We start from the raw sequence: 18,804 nt of genomic DNA, 5'->3' as shown, positions 1-18,804 counted from the left end.
CCTCAATTCATTTAGTATATTCCAACCATGTGTCTAGAAGTAAGTGATTGCTTCATGCATATTTGCAGACTGCTTTTCACTGTGAACTTTTATTCCAGCTGCCTATAGAGGCATTTTCACATGCCCCGCTGCTTGGTTTTATATATATATATATATATCTGTTGTTCAGTTAACATGGAAATATTTTTTGAAGACCACGCATAACAAATGTAAATAGTTTCAAGTTTGCAGCTGAGGGCTAAGGGGGATGCTCGGAATTCAGAATGCGTTTGAAAAAAACAATTTTAGAGGCAAAGTAATAACACAAAACAAATATAAAAGGAGTTAAAATTAATTTTATTATAATTAATAATAGAGCAAGGGAAAAATAGTTAAATTTCTTGTACAATTCTTCATGGGGATGCAGTGTAATAAAGAGTACAGGCATCCTTGAGAATGGAATGGTGTTAGTTCTCCAACAGCAGGCAGTGGTGTGGACCATAGAGCCAGCAGTCAAAAGCCCAGGCCTTCATCTCCACACACATCCACAGCTCTAAGAGTGATTCAATGGCAATACAGTAATGGGGGTATTAAACAAATGCTAACAGCAGATTTACTGAACCAAAAACGTAATAAAACCAGTGCCAGAAAGCTGTGCAATGCATGGCTAATGACTGATAAAGTACCAGTATCTACGCATTTTTGTCTCAAGCGTGTGAAACTGAAAACCAGAAGTGCAGCAGTGTGCACTAATCAGTCATACCAACATTCTGCTGAGAAAGAGAACTAAGGACTGGCTTCTTGAAAGACTTTAATAATTAAGCACTGTTTTGGGCCACCCAAACAACCTGTACAGAATTTAACTTGCACATTACTACACCCGACCACACATGGTCTCAAGTTCTGACAAATCTTATAAGTGTCTTCTTAATCAAAACAAAACCACTTGAAGATTCAGTTGCATGTCGGAGGCTAATATTAACCTGTGCCAGCAAACAGGTCAGCGTTCATATTAATCCTTGAATTTCTAAGTGTTTCTAAATGTGCAAGCTCTGGTCACCCCTAAAACAAATATTCTGAATAGAGGACGACTAAAGGTTTTCCAGTATGTATCAGTGGAGCAGATTAAGCCATTGGACAGTATGGAATTTCCTCAACAGAATGGGAAATGAAAGGGGGGAAAAAATTGAATATCCTTCATCTGAAGTGACCTTTTAAATACTCCCTCGTACAGCACTTACCCAAAACGGGGAATCAAACACCACAACCTAGAGCTAAAAGCATAACTGGAAGGAGACACCCTGCCCCTTCAAATTAAATGAAACGTACATAACCTTCAGTATCTCCTTGGAAAATAAAAGATATTGTCACTCCACTTTGGTTCCACTTCCTTTAAGAGGTTTACACCAGTTTCAAGACAGTGTATTGGTTACCCTTTAGTTTAAAAAATAAACGCTATACAAGCAGATGTAAAACCACCTCAGTGTAACCAGACATTACAAAAACTTTTCCTACAGTCAACTCTCAAAACAAGGGGTTTTGCCTACAATATGCTGCAGGTTCAAAAAAATATTAAAAACAAAACCCTGTTCTTTCACATCATCGAGAAATGCTCAAGATATGAAGATTTCTGTCTTTATACATATAAAACAAGTCAGACTTTGTATTTCTGCCAACAGTTAAAGTGATCTAGTATCAGGCGGCTGGTCCACTACACGCAGGCCTGGCTATAATGGATGTAGTCTCCTCCACTTAGCAGAGAGATGCAGAAATGGTGGGTCAGATGAGCCAAAAGGGCCAGAAGGGGTCGCTCTGAGACTCCTTATAACATCATCCATTCTCGCTGCACCTGCATGCAGATCAGTTATTGCCAAGCGGTGTCCGAGGGTCCTCAAATCTTCAACCCCACACTGGAGGGGTTTATATCAGGAACTCCACAAGCTCAAAAGCAAAATGAAAAATAAGGGTAGGGAAAAATGTCTCTCTTTATTATAATTGGTCAATAGCTATCCCATAGCTATCCCATGTAAGATAACCAACACATGTCCACTGTTAATTCAAAACTCAATACGATTATTACTAGGATTTCATTTACAGCAGAGGGCCATTCCATTATTATTTCCATGTGTTAGCCGTTTGGGAGATTGAACGGGAGGGAATCATGTCCAGCAAGTACTCGCGCTGGCGATCCACTGCAGAGCTGCTCTTGTGCACGGGCAGGTTGGGGTTCACATAGGCCATGGTGACACCTGTAAGGAAAAGACTGCATCAGCAGCTGCATATCTTGCATAGGTAAACAACATAATTAGCACTTACATACATTAAACTTCGAAAAAAAATAAAAATAAAACTAAAAACCAGACATTGTTCAATATGAATTGCTGTGATGCACACAAGGGCCACTCCCACCATAGAGAGAAAGGTGTTAAAGAAGATACAGGGCACAGCAGTCAGTTTGGATCAGAGGGGGGACAAAATCTACCTGAAGTCAGAGCGTTGTGCTTCTTCCAGGCCCTGGCGGCGGGATCACTGCTGCTGCTGCTGCTGACCTTTGCCCCTGCGCGCACTGCATGCTTACCTGGCCTGCTGACCAGCGCTGCAGCAGCACTCTGCAGCTGCGAGGACGTGGTGAAGTTGCGACTCACGCCCCGTACCCCCACGGGCTGGACAGTACGTGACAACTGACCTGGACTCTGAGAGCATAGGAACAAGAAGGTCAGAGATGTGAGACTTTGTACACTACTTGCCACAGGAAGAACCAGCAACACTTCCACTTCATACCTGTTTGATGGTGCCGTGGTGCCGGTTGACGGGCATTGCCCGGGTGCCCTGAGAGTGCTGGGTCAGGGAGGTGGCGTGGCCTTGCTTGTACTGCGCAGACACCAGCAGGTGCTGCTCCGTCTTCACGACAGGTGAAGAAAGGGAGGATGAAGACGAGGAGGACTTTGAGACGGGCGAGGCAGTCTGCTGAAGGATGCTCTGTTCGATCTCCTGCTCCTGCTGCAGCGCCTTAACAAAAGCAGCCTTCAGACGGGTTGTGTGCTCTGCCTTGAGGGCCTTCTTCTGGTTGGAGGTCATGCACTGCTCGCACATGGTTGTGCCACTCTTCTCTTGTCGCCACCGTGAAGTGAAGTCCGTCTTGCACTGGGCACAGGTGAACGGGTCCTTTGGCGCTTTAGGACCAGAGTTTGGCTTTCCTGTTAAGCAGAGAGACTTGGTGAGCACTATCATTTAACCTATAAATATCAAATTCAGCCAATGACTCACTGAAGCTACCACCATGTAAAATTGTATAAACATGATCATGTCTATCTGCTGGACGTCATAGCTTAATCTTACTATAATTTTAGGACTATATTTCTGTTCTAACAGCGTCTCACAGAGTGACATTTTTAGAACTTCAATAAATAAGGTTCCATAAATAACCACTACGAAGCCTGACCAATCCAACCGGTGCCCACCTCTGCCCAATGTGTCCAGCAGGTTGTGCACCACCTCCTCCAGACCGACAAGGTAAATGAACTCGTTGTTAGCAGCAGAAGGTAGGAAGTTGAGTTCGGGTGCAGGAGGTTTGGGCGGGGGAATCTCCAGCAAGGTTTTCTCCAGCTGCTTGCGGAGTGCCAGTTTTGCTGCTGCCTGGCGGCTGGCAGGCGAGTCGCTGGCACTGGCTGCTGAGATAGTGCTAAGACCACTTTGTGAAGTCACAGAGGATCCTTTCAGACTGGCTGAAGTCTAAAAACAACAAGTTGCGTGTAAAAATACTACAAAGTCTAATTCCATTTGTTCCAATTCATGTTTTACCATCTAAAAGGTATCCATCCACATGAACATGAAAAGTCAATCATTTGTTTAATGCACCTCAATCTAAAATATGGAAATACACTGATATGTTTTTAAGATGTCCAAAGCATTCCTGTAATGCAGACTGACCTGTGGGATGTTGACCAGGACATTTGTATTTGCCACACGGATCAGGCCCTGCTGGATGATCCTCTGCCCTTGGATCTGCACGTTGGGAACGGAGGCACGGGGGGCTAGCAGGAGTGGGGGAGGACCAGAGGCCGAATGAGCCACCTGCTGTTGGTGTCGCAAGCTCTGGATCTGCTGAGGGGTCACCGAGATGGACTATGGGACAAATTTGACCATTTATCAATTTTTGAAATAAGATATACTATACATTTGGCTTGCAGGTAAAAGCAATGTTTTCAATGTAGTTTGACCTCCAGCACAGACCTCCACCCCCAGCTCCAACCAATGTACCACATGCCACTATGTACATAGTAAACTAGACATTGTGTGGATATTCCAAAATAACCCCACTGTAACACAACACACGATTTACCTGAGCACCTCGGACTAAAGGCGGCATGACGATCTGTGTATTCTGGGAGCCTAGTTTGACCTGCTGACCTCCACGCACAAGAGGAGGGGGTATAACTGTGCCTGAGCTCCGAGCTGAGGACACCTGCCACAGAACACAGAGGTACTCATGCAATTACTATTTGTATTCCAAAAAAGTACAAAGTATTAAAGAAAAAGGCCACTGTTGGCCTTTTTCACAATCTTTCCACACAGATCCAATGTCACCTGCTGCCTAATAAACTGCACCCCTCGACAGGCATAACAATATCAATTGAACAGTTTTAACAGTGGTTTTAATAAAGGCCTACGCTGGTGTAGATTGAGAGTTGGGCCAGCCCTTGCTAATCAGTATGACAAAATCAAACAAGATTCTACCTAGGTTCATGCAGTGATTATTATATTGAAGGTTTTTACACATTTTTATAAAAATAATTTCCATTACTTTTCAATTACTGTAAGGCTAATTTCCATGATGTGTTCTCAGAAATTTCTGTGCAAATGTGAAAAAGTCTAATTAACCAGAAAATTGTTAAACTAAAGTTATGACAACTTAAACAACGGTGTTTCTTTCTTCCTAAAGTGAGCCTCATCAGGTTCGAGCCTAGATCGTCAGCTGTACATGACTTAAAAAGGAGACACGCTGCTGCAGAGGTGCTGGAATATGTAAGCAACACACGCATATTCACTATGTAAAGCCAGCAAAGATACTATAGAAATGCGATAGAAAAACGCTCACACAGTATTACAAGAACTATGAACTTCATTATACATTCAGGTGTCAATCAGATTTCAATTACTTTTGTTCATTTTGAATTCCAAAACTTTAAGGCCTAGAAAAATCTATTTTCCCCAAATTCCATGATTTTTCCAGGTTTTAATGGCAGTAGGAAGCCTGTATATTAAAAGCTAAGTAATGCCTAATAACCCATGGGTAATCTCATATAACTACATAATCAAGTCCAAATGCATGGCACTGATATTACTCCAGGTGCTGCCTAAATTTGTAAATATGCTAAAATTTGTAAAGGTTAAAAACGGTTCTAATGTATTTACCAGCAGGGGACCTTTACTGGGAGTACCACTGCCCCTGACCAGGGGAGGCGGGGTCACCACGGAGTTGGCTGGCTGTAGGACAGAGAAAGAGCATGCTGAGTGACATGCATTTACGCATAATACTACCACTGAGAAGTATATTCAATTTTTTGAAATTATATATAAATATACCTTTTGAACGACACTGTCCTTCTGGACCTGGCTCTGTCTCAATTTCTTCAACAGCACCAACTTTGCCTCCTGCAGCCGAAGTTCCTCTTTCAATTGCTTTATAATGCGCTCCCTCTCTTCAGGGCAACTCTTCTGCATGTACACACACACACACACAAACACACACAAACAGGACAATGTGCATGAGTATTGAGATGTAGAAATGCAATTTGTGTTGGGATTTGTGCAGGGTCTCTTGTTACCATAAGCATGTCTGTGTCTGTCTTCTTGATGCAGTTTCCAAGGCCATTCATACAAGGACTAGAGGGATTGGAGGCCTCATTGTCTGACAGCACAATGACATCATCTGGTGATGAGGGTCTGCACTCTTTCTTAATATCACTTGAGAGAAAAACACGGAATAAGAAACTCAGTTTCAGCCACACTAGTCCCATCTTCAGCATTGCTAAAGATAAACTAGTAGAGGGCAGAAATAATGACAAGCAGCAACGAAGTAAACAAAATGTAACTTGTCTCATTTTATCTTGCAGCTAATAAAGCTAAAAGTCAAAAGGATAAGTATGTATGCTCTCCATGGCATGAATGTATGAATGAGGAGGAAATACACCACACCTACCACACAGATGTTCAGCTTCTCCACAACAGGGTTAAATGGGCCACCAAGGCTTTATGTGGACCTCCACTCTGTGTGGAGTGATGGCCTAGCCCCTCCCTGACACTGGTAGCTGCCTCAGAGGCTTATGGGGAGGTGGTGTAGGCAATGGGTAGAACTTCCAAAATAGCAGAACTTCTAGAAGTTCAAAGCTAAATTACACCGACATCAAGCACAACAAAACACCAGATTTGTGACACCTTTTGGGGGAGGAAGAGGAAACTGCATCTGTGGGACGAGGTACAGAGGTGAGCCGGGGGGGGGGGTCTTAGGGGAGTGGCCTGTCAAACAGTGAGAGCCTGTGGTTGGGGGGAATGGGGTTACCTCAACTACACAAGAGAAAATCACTTCCTGTGTATTAATCACTACTAAAGAGATCACATGAATGAAGAATTTCCCTCAGTGGTCACGTGACCCACTCCCTCCCTTTTCTTTTAACTGATCCTTCTAATGGAAACCATGGCAACTGCTGGTTGGAACCAGTTTGTGGTGACATCCAGCCTTCATTTTGTGAAGTAAGGCACAGCTCAGGTGCAGAAGAAGATGGAACCACCAGGACCTGATACTTTCAAAGTAATGGGAGGCAACCTGAGCAGAGAGCAACAGGAACATTGAGGGGCAGATGAACAAAACAAAATGTTAATTAAAGCCTCAGTAAATTGGCTTTACATAGTCCCCTTTAAGAAACTAGGAAACAAGTGGTAAAACCTACTGCCCAGACCGCCACCGGTGACTGGTTCAAAGCCCACGCCACGCCAAAATCTGTAACTACCATCAGTATTTTTATCAGCACATCAGCGTTGCTCGGGTTGGATCTGTAGCGAGTGAATGCAAGACACTGAATATAACAGTAGACCAGAGTGAAGAACTATAAAGGGGTTTACCTTTTGGACGTGCTCATGTCCACAGGCTCATCCCCAGCCTGCAGCTCCACTTTGATGGTGGCCTTAACTTCACCGGCTTTCAGAATGCGGTTCACCTTGCTGACCGCCTCGTTTTTCACCTTCAGCCCATCCAATGGCACCAGATCTCCCTTTTCGAGCTTCAACCTCTTGGGGTCAGCCTCGGCCGGGGCGGTGTCTCGCTCCTGTGCCCGCTTCTGGCTACGGGTCTGAGGCCCCGCCTCCTCTGACATTTTGTCACCTGAGTAAGTGGTGAAATAAAAGTATGGAGTTATTTCATAAGACAGAAACTCTTAAGTGGAAGTGGACAGCACATACGCTCACTGGCCACTTCATTAGAGATGCTGTGAGAAGGTGTCATAAGTAGAGAAAGTAACCAAACTTTAAAAGCCCTTCATCAGTGGAGATCAAAGGTGCGTTTACCACCATCAACACAACAGCAAGAGTGATCTTGAAGGACCCCCATCAACAGTGCACATGATTACCCGTATCAACACGGTGACAATAGTATAGTAATAATAATTCTATCCTGTTCATTCTATACCACCAAGTCAGAGACTGACCAGTGGTGAAATTGGGAAGCTGACTGAAAAACCTCTATGGCTGGACGATAGGTGTCTGGTGTAAGTCAGACTAATTGAACTCGTTTATTGCAGAGGGAGTTTTAGTTACTCAGAAAATAAATAAATAAATAAAACTAAATGCTCTTGGGTCACACGTATTATTTTATATATTTTACTGGGACAGCACTGAAGATATGACACTTTGATACAATGTTAAGTAGTCTGTGTACAGCTTGTATAACAGTGTAGCCTGTCTAAACTGCTGGCAACAAAATTGAGTACACCCCTACGTGAAACGTCCACATTGTGCCCAATTAGCCATTTTCCCTTCCTGGGGTCACATGACTCGGTAGTGTTACAAGGTCGCCCCCCCAGGTGTGACCGGGGAGCAGGTGTTTTAAACTTGCTGTTGTCGCTCTCAGACGCTCACTGTAGTTCAACATGGCACCTCATGCAGTGTTGTCCCATCTATAGCTGTTTTTGGGGGCCTGTCTAAATTTTAGTTTTAATCTGTCCAATCTTTGCATCGAGCCGTAATTTTATACTTTATTAGTCTTAGTCACGTCCATACTCATTTTAGTTCACTCAAGTTTAAAGTCTGAGCATGTCATATTTTAGTCAGAATTACCCATTAATATTTTAGTCTAGTAATGTAATTTTATTTAAACCAGTCAACATAGAACAAGGACCTTAGTACAAAAACAACATATTAGGCAAAACCATTTCATTATTATATTATTGTTGCCTTATAGACTAGTGAATACTCTATATCCATTCCAGACACATAAGACTGATTTGTTCCATGTTTTGACCACAACCATAAATCACATTATCAGTCAAAAATATGACATGATGCATTTTGTTAGTTATTTTCACAACAAGCATTTAATTCTCATCCTTTTAAAGTAAACCTTTAATAAAAAGGTTTGTTGACAAAGATATTTATTCATAAATTTAGTTGATTAAAACACTACTCCCAAGATATAATAAAATAGTTACAAAAACGAGAGGAGCGTACTCACTGTTGTACTGTAATCCTCTGTAAATTACAATGTGTTTAATGAGAAGAACGATAGCAGAAATATCAATGTATAAATATTATGAAGCTGAAAGTCTTGAGTTGTCATAGAAGCTCTCTTCAAAAAAGGTCATCAGTGAGAGTTAAATCTTCCCAAAGCACAATGTATTTGGACATTTTCAACCGAGTTCAGAGAACCTTTCAGTCAGCTCACCCTAGTATGGATAAATGCCCAGGAAGGACTCCTGGAGAGATGTGTGCACAGATCTATTTCACAGGATGACTAAACGGCAAAACCAAGTGGAAATATACCTGATGGAAGCCTGTCTTAAAGGGGCGCACAATTCATGAACTCAAAAATCTATGTTAATGCATGTTTTCACAATTGGATTCAAAACCGATTCTCAATGTCAGAATACATGTCAAGAAAATTATTTGTGCACACAAGACAATTTAGCATGCTTGATATCTGGTCAGAGTCAACAAGTTTGACCATGTTCACACATAGCAACTGACCATTTACCTCCAAAGCATGTCAGCAATATTAGTCTGAGCTAAAATACAGTAGCGAGAACAAGGCTTAAGATGGAAGTGGAGATCAAGTCACTGCAAGTTGTCAGCTTTCATTAGAAATATGATTGTCAAACGGTCTTTCAGGGTGGTTTTATTTGGCAGACTTTTATAACTGATCAATTATAATGATCAGTACATAAATATATGTATTGAAAGAAGTTTGATAGGATATGTATCAAAGTACATCTTCCCAACACTGTTAGTACAGTAACAGGGGCTGGACAATCTGTGATTGTCGATTGAGTTGGTGCAGGACAATAAAAGGTGTCCATACAGCAAGATTTCCTCCAGCTTTGTGCATTCAGCTTGGCCATTAACATTTTAAATCTTTCTCGGGGCCCTTTCTCTCAGTCAAACCGTCCTGTACCTGTGTCGCTCTCACACACAGCCCCACCATCTGATAAAGCTGACTCAAGGTCTTTCATCCCCGTGACATCACTCAGATCCACATGACCCTTCCCAAGATTCCATGGGACACACAAAGCACTTTCCTAAGAACCGGTTTGAACCGGTCTGAGGGCGAGAGACACCGAGGCAGGTTTTAACCCCTGGAGAGAAGTGTTCCTAGCAAGCACGTTGAGACACACACACACACACACACACACATACACACACACACACACATACACACGTTCCACAGAAAGGAGGTTCTAAAGTATTTGTTTTAAACAGAAGCCACTGGACAACTTCACACTGGTTAAAACATGAACAATCTGATCTAAAATTGATGAGAAGTGAGGACATGTTTATTTGTTAATTTACTGAAAGTACACTTTTGGACAAACATTGTTGTTGAGTCCAGTTATGGATACAGGCTGCACTGTCAAGAAACATGATCCCAATAACATTGGCCAAAGTCCAACCGCACATGCTGACTTAAAGGACTTTTGTTCAGAAAGCTGAGAAGAGATGGCAATAGTGCAACACATCTGGCTGATGAAAGAGACTCATTAAGATTCACCACGTCTCAATTATACACAAGCTGTCTGCTCCTGAGTACAGCACAGGACACCCTGATTTCGTTCCTCAAAATCACCACCGAGGACAGATGTGCACGTCCACTGGCACCTCGATATAGAGCAATTCTCTGGGAATCTTGATTAATATTATGGTAGACAAGGTGACAGTGTATACACAACCCTACATAGTCCGCCTTATGCAAAATGAAATTACATTTTCTGTCATTTAAGTTCACCGATATATTCATTTTCCGTCATTGCCAGAGCACAAAATAAATCGCACAACCTTAAATCTGAGCTTTAAGGGTGCTTCAGTTAAACAGGCTGTGTACAACCCTGATACCGGTGCTAATATGATAATACATGGACTGACTAATCAAACGAAGCCTTAAGGCAAAGAATTTGCCTTGAAATGTATTTATTTATTTAATCGTATCAGTTGTGTTACTCTAATAATAATTTAAGCCCTAGTAGTGCTGGCACCAAATAAGATATGCAGCTTTACGGTAACTAGAGTAACAAATCCATTTAGTCTGTCTGCAAATAAGAATTGTTCAGCATTCAATGCTACAGCACCTGAAATGAAAGAACACTCACGTAAACCGCACTTCTCCAGGCAGACTACAAGCTTCTGCAAAGTATTGTATTTGTATGATTGCTAACTGAAACGAACACCACCGCTTGTTAGAACGTACAGTATTTGAAATTATTTATAGCCTGTGTTATAGGGCTGCACATTTACATGATCTCGATGGATAAAGATGCTAATCTCTGCCATTTTGTGTTACTTTACAATGTAGACATGCGGGTGCAAAATATTCCAAGACTTCTGGAGGTTCCGGGACTTTTTTCTCCACAGGGTACCAAACTGGATAGGACTACCTGGGTCCAGGTCATTTCCACGCACACTGTCAGTGCCTAATCACAGAACCAAACGGGCAAATAGTAAGAATTGGGCACTGACACGCATGCTGCATTTAGTGAACCTGGAAGTGTGCAGCGACCGGCAGATTACTGACAGATTGAAGGCTTGTTTTATTTATTGGGTCTGCAGTATTTTTCAAAGTCTATATTTAAGGATTACTGAGTGATGGGTTAAATGGAGAGGACACATTTTGTTATGCGCACCGTGCGCAGCACGTGCTGTACCATGACTCATCACTTTCACTAATGCTTAATAAAATATGCAACGCATTTAAATCACATTAAGAAAAATCTATCAGAAAACTTTGGGGAACTTTGAAAACTTTGGGGTCTGGGGAAAACAATACAGATAAACCAGGTCTAGGATATGTTGCTCAAAATGTATTGCACAACTAAAATCTTGGGATGAAGTAATCATACTGAATACAAATGAACAGAATCCGTGTTTTAAAACCAGGGGCACTGTTTTCTCAGATGGTGCAGACAAAACAATGTTCAGTTACTAAGAACTGAAAATCCAGCTGCATGCGTCAAAATAAGTCGGGCTCTAGAATGAGACCAATTTGGTTACCAAATCTCTAAACGGAACTAGTTGCATTTTATTTAAAAATGAACATTTAATAAAACTAAATGTACAACATGTGACACACTTTTACCAATCACCGAAACTAATTTACAAGCAGTAAATCATATGGAAAGGATAGGTACTATAGACCAAAAGTTCGTGTTTGTGGACCGATCATTTACCGAGCGAGCTCATCCGGACCCAAAATTTACAGCTTGTGCGCTGGACCAGTCAGATAGATAAGGTAAATTTAGTCATAGATTAGAACTTTAATCAGTTAGACCCAAGCCCGACAAGGACAACTTTTTAAATGCCAGAACATTATTGTGGCGGTAGATGCAGACCAAAATTGCTGTACCAACATGCTTTGCGCGCATTATGAGTCATCTATTTTTAATGTAAGCATCCATTTTCACGCTAAACCAAATAAGTCACCTGACTGCTGATTTACTACATGAGCCCAAGTAATTTGACAGAAATTAAATGCTGAAAAAGAACAATCTACAAGCATCTAAAACAAATAATTACATGCACTGATAAATGTACTGGCCTCTCCACACTGACTTTCAGCAAGCAGGTTATCAGGCCAAGAAGCCCTTAAAACACTTGTACCTTTTTATTTCATCTATCTTGTTTCAATTTAAGCTCAATTAAGCACTTTAATGGTTCCCTATCATGAAAATTTCACTGTGAGATGATTTAACATTAATACGAGTTCCCCTAGGCTGTCTACGGTCCTGCAGTGGCAAGAAATATGTATAAAGAGTGCTTTGGCAGCTCAGATAGCTGGATCTGGAATGTCTCCCTTTATGTGGTCATAAGGGGAAAGGTTACCTCCCATTTCTCATGCTTTGTCCGCCCAGAGCATTTCCCACCTCTCGCCTAAAACATTCTCTCAACCGACTGCCATGGCTTCCAATTTAGCATTTAGCATTCCTATTGTAAGTCGCTTTGGATAAAAGCGTCTGCTAAATAAAGTAAAGTAAAGTAAAGCTACAGACACTGAAATGGCGCATCCTGGGGAAATCTCATTGTGGCACTTGTTCAAACCAGCTGTAATTCTGCACCAAGGCTGAATTTCAGAAAGAGATACAGACACAGTATTAAAAAGGACCGATATAAAAGCAAAAAATAAATTGTCAGTGTACCTTTAAGCACCAACACATTTTTAGTAAGTTACCTTTCTTGTAGAATATGTCTATATGAATTGTTAGCCGCACCAGTGCAAGAACTCTGTTAAACTTAATTTAAGCTCAATTTAGAATCACATGATTTAGCATGGCAATAATTTTTTAGTGGTATTTTACATAGTTCTACAGGTCAGCACTGCATCCCCACAGCAGACAGGCATATATCCTCTCAGGTGGGACCATGTGGCAGCAGATGCCATCGATCGAGTCACTGAAGACAAAGGTCTCTCAGTTAAGGGTCTCCAGACATGTGCCCGTTGCCATTGCTCTCCCAGCACAGAGGGCTGTACATTTACTGCTTAGCAACACAGGAGAAAAAAAGGGAATGGGCTAAACTAAGGTTGAGCAAAATTGGCCTGAAACAAACATGTGCCTCAACTGCTTGTTGGGCAGCTTTTATCAGAGATCAGCAAGGTTTTCATAGAAGTGTCAATGCGTTAATGATTTTGCATTTTTCGGACTCAGGTCACATGACCAGGGGTGCAGCCAAATAGGCAAATATACTGATTTCAAGTGCATGATGCTACACACCTTGGTATCATAACTGAAACCAGGACTTTCTCGTTTGCATTTGGTGACTGTACATGTATACCAGAGCTCACATAACACTCACAAGAAAACAACGCAAGATGCAAATTAATCTACATTTTAATGTCTTAAAAAGTCTTTGTAAAGCACCCATATCTCACACTTCAGCACTAGCTGAGAAATGCACAGTTCTAACTGGCAGCTCGAAAAATAAACCTGTAGCGCAAAAACATAAAATCAAATGTGTAATTAACAACAGTTTTTTCGCTCTCTCATTATGGCACATTTACTTTTGAATTAATTAGCTTTGGCATTATTTCACACATCAGATTAAATCACAGGATCCCTTCTTGGCAAATTTGTGCAGACCTAGTTTTAGTTTTGCATGTTAGTCCATGGTGGTAAACACGTAAAGTACATCTAACATTACACCGGGTGAAGTGCTCTGTTTTTTCACTGTGCCTCCAGAGGACAGTGGGGCTGATGCAACAAGCACACAATGGAAGTCTTCAACAACAGTCAGTCAACAGACATAAACTGTGACGCTGCATTCAAAGATTATCATGAAAACGCTCAAATCTCTCTTTGGACAATGTGACAGAGGAGCTTAGCAGGCTCCCTACGGGTCGCACTTTAATGAATTACATAATGCATCTATGAGACAGACTGTGTCCACATGAATAATGCCAGGTTGTATGGATGAGCATTCGGACTGTCTGGTTTGCAAGCGTGTCTGCTCTACAGACGCACTTCCTCTTCTTTGTTCCCGATCGCTATTGGCTCTGGCACACTGGAGGGTAATGGTGCCCCTAATGGCTCAGTCTTGCACATCAAGGGTTAAGCCCTGCCATTTTGACACCACTGACAGATCAGGCCATTAGGGTGTTACCTAACAAAATGGCTGTAGCTGCTGGCAGTTTCACCTGGAAGCCAAGCCTCCTAGCAACATGACGGCGAGCGCAGGGCCAGGAAGTGCAGCCTGGCGTTCACACGTGAGCACAAAAGAATGCTCACGCCGACGAAGAACCAAACACGCACAGGCACCCCTCCCCCACCACACACACACACCCTTCTTACTGCACGGTGTGTGTATACGATTCCTGCCCATGACTAGATCACTCTTCACTGATGCACAGCTTGATGCACAATTACAAGCATAACTTCTGCAAGATCAGTTGCTAATATCACATAAAAAAATAACCTTACATAGACTTCATTAGCATTACATGGGCCAAAATTCTTTCCACTTATTACATAAAATGTTAGAGAGCACCTTTGATGCACCTCCCACACAGTGACACATCGACCTTTGTGATGAAACAGTGTCCATCATATCTCAGATGACCCTGTGACAGCTAAATACAAGGCATGAGCAAGCAAATTCCCATTTAAATCAGACATCAGTCAACATCCTACATGCATCCAACCACTCTCTCCCGGGTGAATGCCTTCATGGTGCATTCATGTTGCTGCAGCAGTGAGAGTTCCAGATGTGCCACATCAGCACCCCGGTACAACAGACCCTGACAACTATTGTTTTCTAACAGAAAAGCACACCATTGTGTTTAAGATTCTTCCTAAACTTGGAAGCTGAATATCTTAAAAGGGCTAAAACAATCTTACGCTCATGCTCAACAAGAGCAGTTTAGGAAAAAAAGGGTCGGAATGTTGAGCCCATAAACCACTCTGAGGCTTCAGGCCGCCATCACTGAGAAGTCTGTGAAACTTCTCTCAAAGCCAGTCCACTACATACATCTAGTCCAGTCAAACCATTCTGTGGGGGACTCAATGACCACACAGCACCATTCAACACACTAAAATCATCTTTAGCGCTGGTCCACAGAAGCACACCAAGATCTACTCCATCCTTGCTGGTACATTTGGTACGTTGCCTTTCTCTGAGGTCAGGAAGTTGGGCAGGGAGAGCCACATGTCAATCTCGCGCATTTCCTGTTTACTGCTCTTACAACTCTGGGTGTTCTGGGCCTGCTTTTCCTGAGTATTCCAACATGCAAGTCACAGTGTACCACAGTCAAAGCCTCAGCTAATAATCTAGCTGGCCACTGTGACGATGCCTCACAGTTGGGCTTGCTCAAGTGATCGTATCGCAACAGTGCAGCAATGAACAGCATAAAGATCATCCTAATGTTTAGCCTAAAAATGAAGACTGTTGCAGCACATGAAAATAATTACCCAACACAAAGTAATCCCTTAGATTTGAATAAGTAGCTGGCTTATTGACCAGAAAGCAACAAAAGTCTTTACTTGCAAAATGTTCGGCAGCAGGAGCTGTGGCAATTCAGTCAAGCAACATAGCACAGGAGTGGGTCTCGAGCTGACCGAGTCATGCCTGTCCGACTGCATTACTCTCAAAAGGTTTTCCCATCAGCAGCACTGCTCCTGAGGCAGGTCGGTGGCTTGCCATGACATTCAAAGCGACGTGTCCCTTCCAGTCGCCAAGGGGTGTCAGTCCCTCTGTTGGAGGCTTAACTGAGACCAGCTCTGATTGAGCACTTGCTAGTCCCAGACACACTAGACCTCGTACTTTTAGGGTGTCAAAACACGTACATTATGCACATCACACGAGACATGAGCGTTTTGAAGTGATCGTTCATACACGCTAGCGCTGGAAGGGAAGTTTGCATGGTCCAAAGTTCAAGATACTGACAAGCACTATAAAGGGTTAAGAAAGTGCAACTAATGCAAAACTGCTGTATTTAGACTACAGTAGTTTGTAGGTCAATGCACAACAACTGCATTGCTTAGACAGTTTCTTTCCTCTGTGCTTAAACAACCTACATGAACATATAATAAAACAGACACAAACACTCCTAAGAAGTCTTCAAGCCTACAAAACCAAATGGTCAACCATTTAAATGACTAGTTACAATAAATAGAACTGTGTGTCATCACTTAAATATGCCACCCCTGTATCAAGCCATTCTAGTGGTGGGTAAATAGAGAAAAGTTCAAGGCAAAGAAAGACCTGTTCACTTGTTGATCGCTTGTGTGAAATAAAAAGTGTCTTGTGTGTGTGTGAAGTGCGATCCTCTTATCAGTAGCTGCCAGTGAGTGAAGATATATTTAAAAAAATAAAAATAAAAGATTTCCATATTGATTAGACACTGTTCGAATTTGTTCAAGGAAAAAGGGCAGACTTTTATTATGACACGAAAACCGGTAAGAACTTCTGCATAAAACGCTCTTCCTAAACAGCCCCTACTTAGAATTAAAAAAAATAATAATCTGAGATACATAGTGACAGAATTTAAAGTACAAAGTAATGACGTTACAGAGGTTAACAAAACCAAAACAATTAAAGACCGCGGGATCCAAAACATGATTATAATAAAAACAAGAGTCATGTTAATTTTTTACTTTTATGACAATACCTAGGGGCTTTTTTTTTTTTTTTCTAAAGAAATAGCAAATAAAATCGTTAAGCAGCTCCGCTGCTAACTAGCAAGACGACTGGCTAATGTAAGCTAATTAGCTAGTTAGCTGAACCACAGATAAACTACAGTCGCGAACTTCTTCTCCCTGCGCGACAGAAGCGTGTTCAAATTCGTGTACCGATGAACACCGAAGCCCGCGTTCGCGTTTTTTCTTTCGCCTCGGCCACGAGTTAAAGCGGCACCGAAGGCAACTAGCCGGCGAGCTAACGCCAACTCTTGGGGACTCGTTGGTCTTCGCCAGGCGGGCGGACGGACGGACACTGCGAGGCTGAGTCACAAACAATCGTTGGGATTCGTAGTAGGGTTGGCTTAAAAAAAATAAATAAAATAAAATAAAAAGTCAACTCTGCGTGTTTCATTGTGCCTCGCGCGAACACAAACTCACTTCGCCTCGCCGGAGCCGACGGGTTAAGTTTATTTCACGCCGTTCTTTTTGGAAAGAAACGTCGGTCTCGGCGTTGGCCATTAGTAGGCTAGCGCTTAGGTGTGCGGCTAATTACCCGGAGAGCCGCGGACCAACCAGCGGCGGGTTAGCCTGCTAGCTAGCCTCGTCAAGTAAAAGGCGCAGGGAAAACTTCTCACCTCCGGGCTCAATTAATTCACACGCGGACCGCTCCTGCCAAGACGCAGCGCGCCCAGGAACAACTTACGGGGAAGGAGTGATGCCGCGCCGCCTTCCCTCGAGACTTTCCCGGGCGCTCCGAGTTACTATTTACTCCCTTTAATTCGGTGTAAAAAATCCCGGGGATCCCCTTTCAGCCCTGCCCGCCGCCTCTCCGGTTGCCAAATAATGAGCAGTTTACACATGGAGACACGGCGTCACAGGACTAAGCATGCGCGGTTAGGCGCCCCGGGGGGCGGTAGGCAGATACGGACATGGCTGCGCATCATAATCCTGAAGGGGTTCTTAAAAGAGAGAAAAAAAAAAAAAAGTTATGAAGGTTATGTAGCCGCCCGGTCACGCCAAGTCTCTCGTTGAAGACGACATTTCACAAAACTTTGAAGCGGGCGATATGAATGACAGGTTCACCGGTGACCTTTGTCAACAATTTGTATTTCTTTGTTTACACCAAAGTCCAGACGCTGCACGTAGTTCCCGTTTTCTCGAACCCCAGTTGGGTCTCCTGTTGGTATCTGTTTGATTATTCGGGGGTTATTGTGGGGCAGCGGTTGGCCTAGCGGGCAAAGAAACGCCTGTCATGGCCGCCCACTGCTCACCGAGGGTGGTGGGTTCAGTGCACGCAACACATGGCGCTGTGCGCACCGTGCGCTGTGCTGCAGCTGTTTCAATCCCGGGTGGGCCTTTATCAATTTATGTAATTCACGTATAGTTCACATGAAATCAAGAAATAACCCAGGAACCACTGGAAGAAGAGAACACGAGTTGAAGAGCTGGGGAAGACACAGCACCTGGATGCACTATGGTAAGGAGGCCAGTCAGTGGGGCATGTTCTGCTGGGACACCTCAGGTCCTGCATTCGTGTGAAAGCTACTTTTACATGTCGCACCTAAACATTGTTACTAACCAAGTCCATCACTTTGTAGAAAGTGCATGTCCCCTGATGTCATTGTCATTTTTCTTTTTGCATTTTTGCATCCATGCTTTAATGGGTCGGGTCTGTTTTGTCATAAAAAAAGAGGTGTGTGTGTGTGTGTATTTGATGAGCCTATTTGATGTAAAGTTGGAGTCTCTTTTGATTCTGTCGATGAATGTTTTGAACAGATTATGCACAGATGACAGAGCATACATTTGTATATTGCATAAGTATCATAGTAGTAGATCACTTAATTCTGCAGGTTTAAGGAAGACATTTTAAGACCTTTTATAAGGCCTTACATCAGGATCAACTACATTTGTCCAAGGGCCAGAGTTTTTCTCAGCAGACACTCTGAGGGCCAAAATACAAAAC

General features: G+C 42.7%; 1 protein-coding gene across 6 annotated transcripts; it reads right to left on the bottom strand.

Moving 5' to 3' along the window:
• Positions 1-315: 315 nt before the first annotated feature.
• gatad2ab (GATA zinc finger domain containing 2Ab) lies at positions 316-17,731 on the bottom strand. Of its 6 annotated transcripts, none has more exons than XM_029001642.1 (11): positions 17,545-17,730; positions 7,102-7,360; positions 5,808-5,946; positions 5,566-5,697; positions 5,395-5,466; positions 4,322-4,444; positions 3,910-4,083; positions 3,441-3,711; positions 2,761-3,176; positions 2,462-2,672; positions 316-2,228 (listed from the first exon to the last, which is right to left on the bottom strand). In XM_029001642.1, exons 2-11 carry the CDS (start codon positions 7,350-7,352, stop codon positions 2,095-2,097), a joined length of 1,923 nt encoding a protein of 640 aa, XP_028857475.1. In that variant the 5' UTR covers positions 7,353-7,360; positions 17,545-17,730; the 3' UTR covers positions 316-2,094. The 6 variants fall into 6 exon arrangements, with proteins under 6 accessions (XP_028857475.1, XP_028857476.1, XP_028857474.1 ...); XM_029001643.1 differs by having other exon boundaries at positions 3,910-4,080; XM_029001641.1 differs by having other exon boundaries at positions 3,910-4,104; positions 17,477-17,729.
• Between the last annotated feature and the right edge of the window lie 1,073 nt (positions 17,732-18,804).

This window comes from Denticeps clupeoides, chromosome 13, assembly GCF_900700375.1.
Source record: "Denticeps clupeoides chromosome 13, fDenClu1.1, whole genome shotgun sequence".
In the NCBI taxonomy this organism is placed as follows: Eukaryota; Metazoa; Chordata; class Actinopteri; order Clupeiformes; family Denticipitidae; genus Denticeps; species Denticeps clupeoides.
This window is presented reverse-complemented; position numbering and strand designations above follow the sequence as displayed.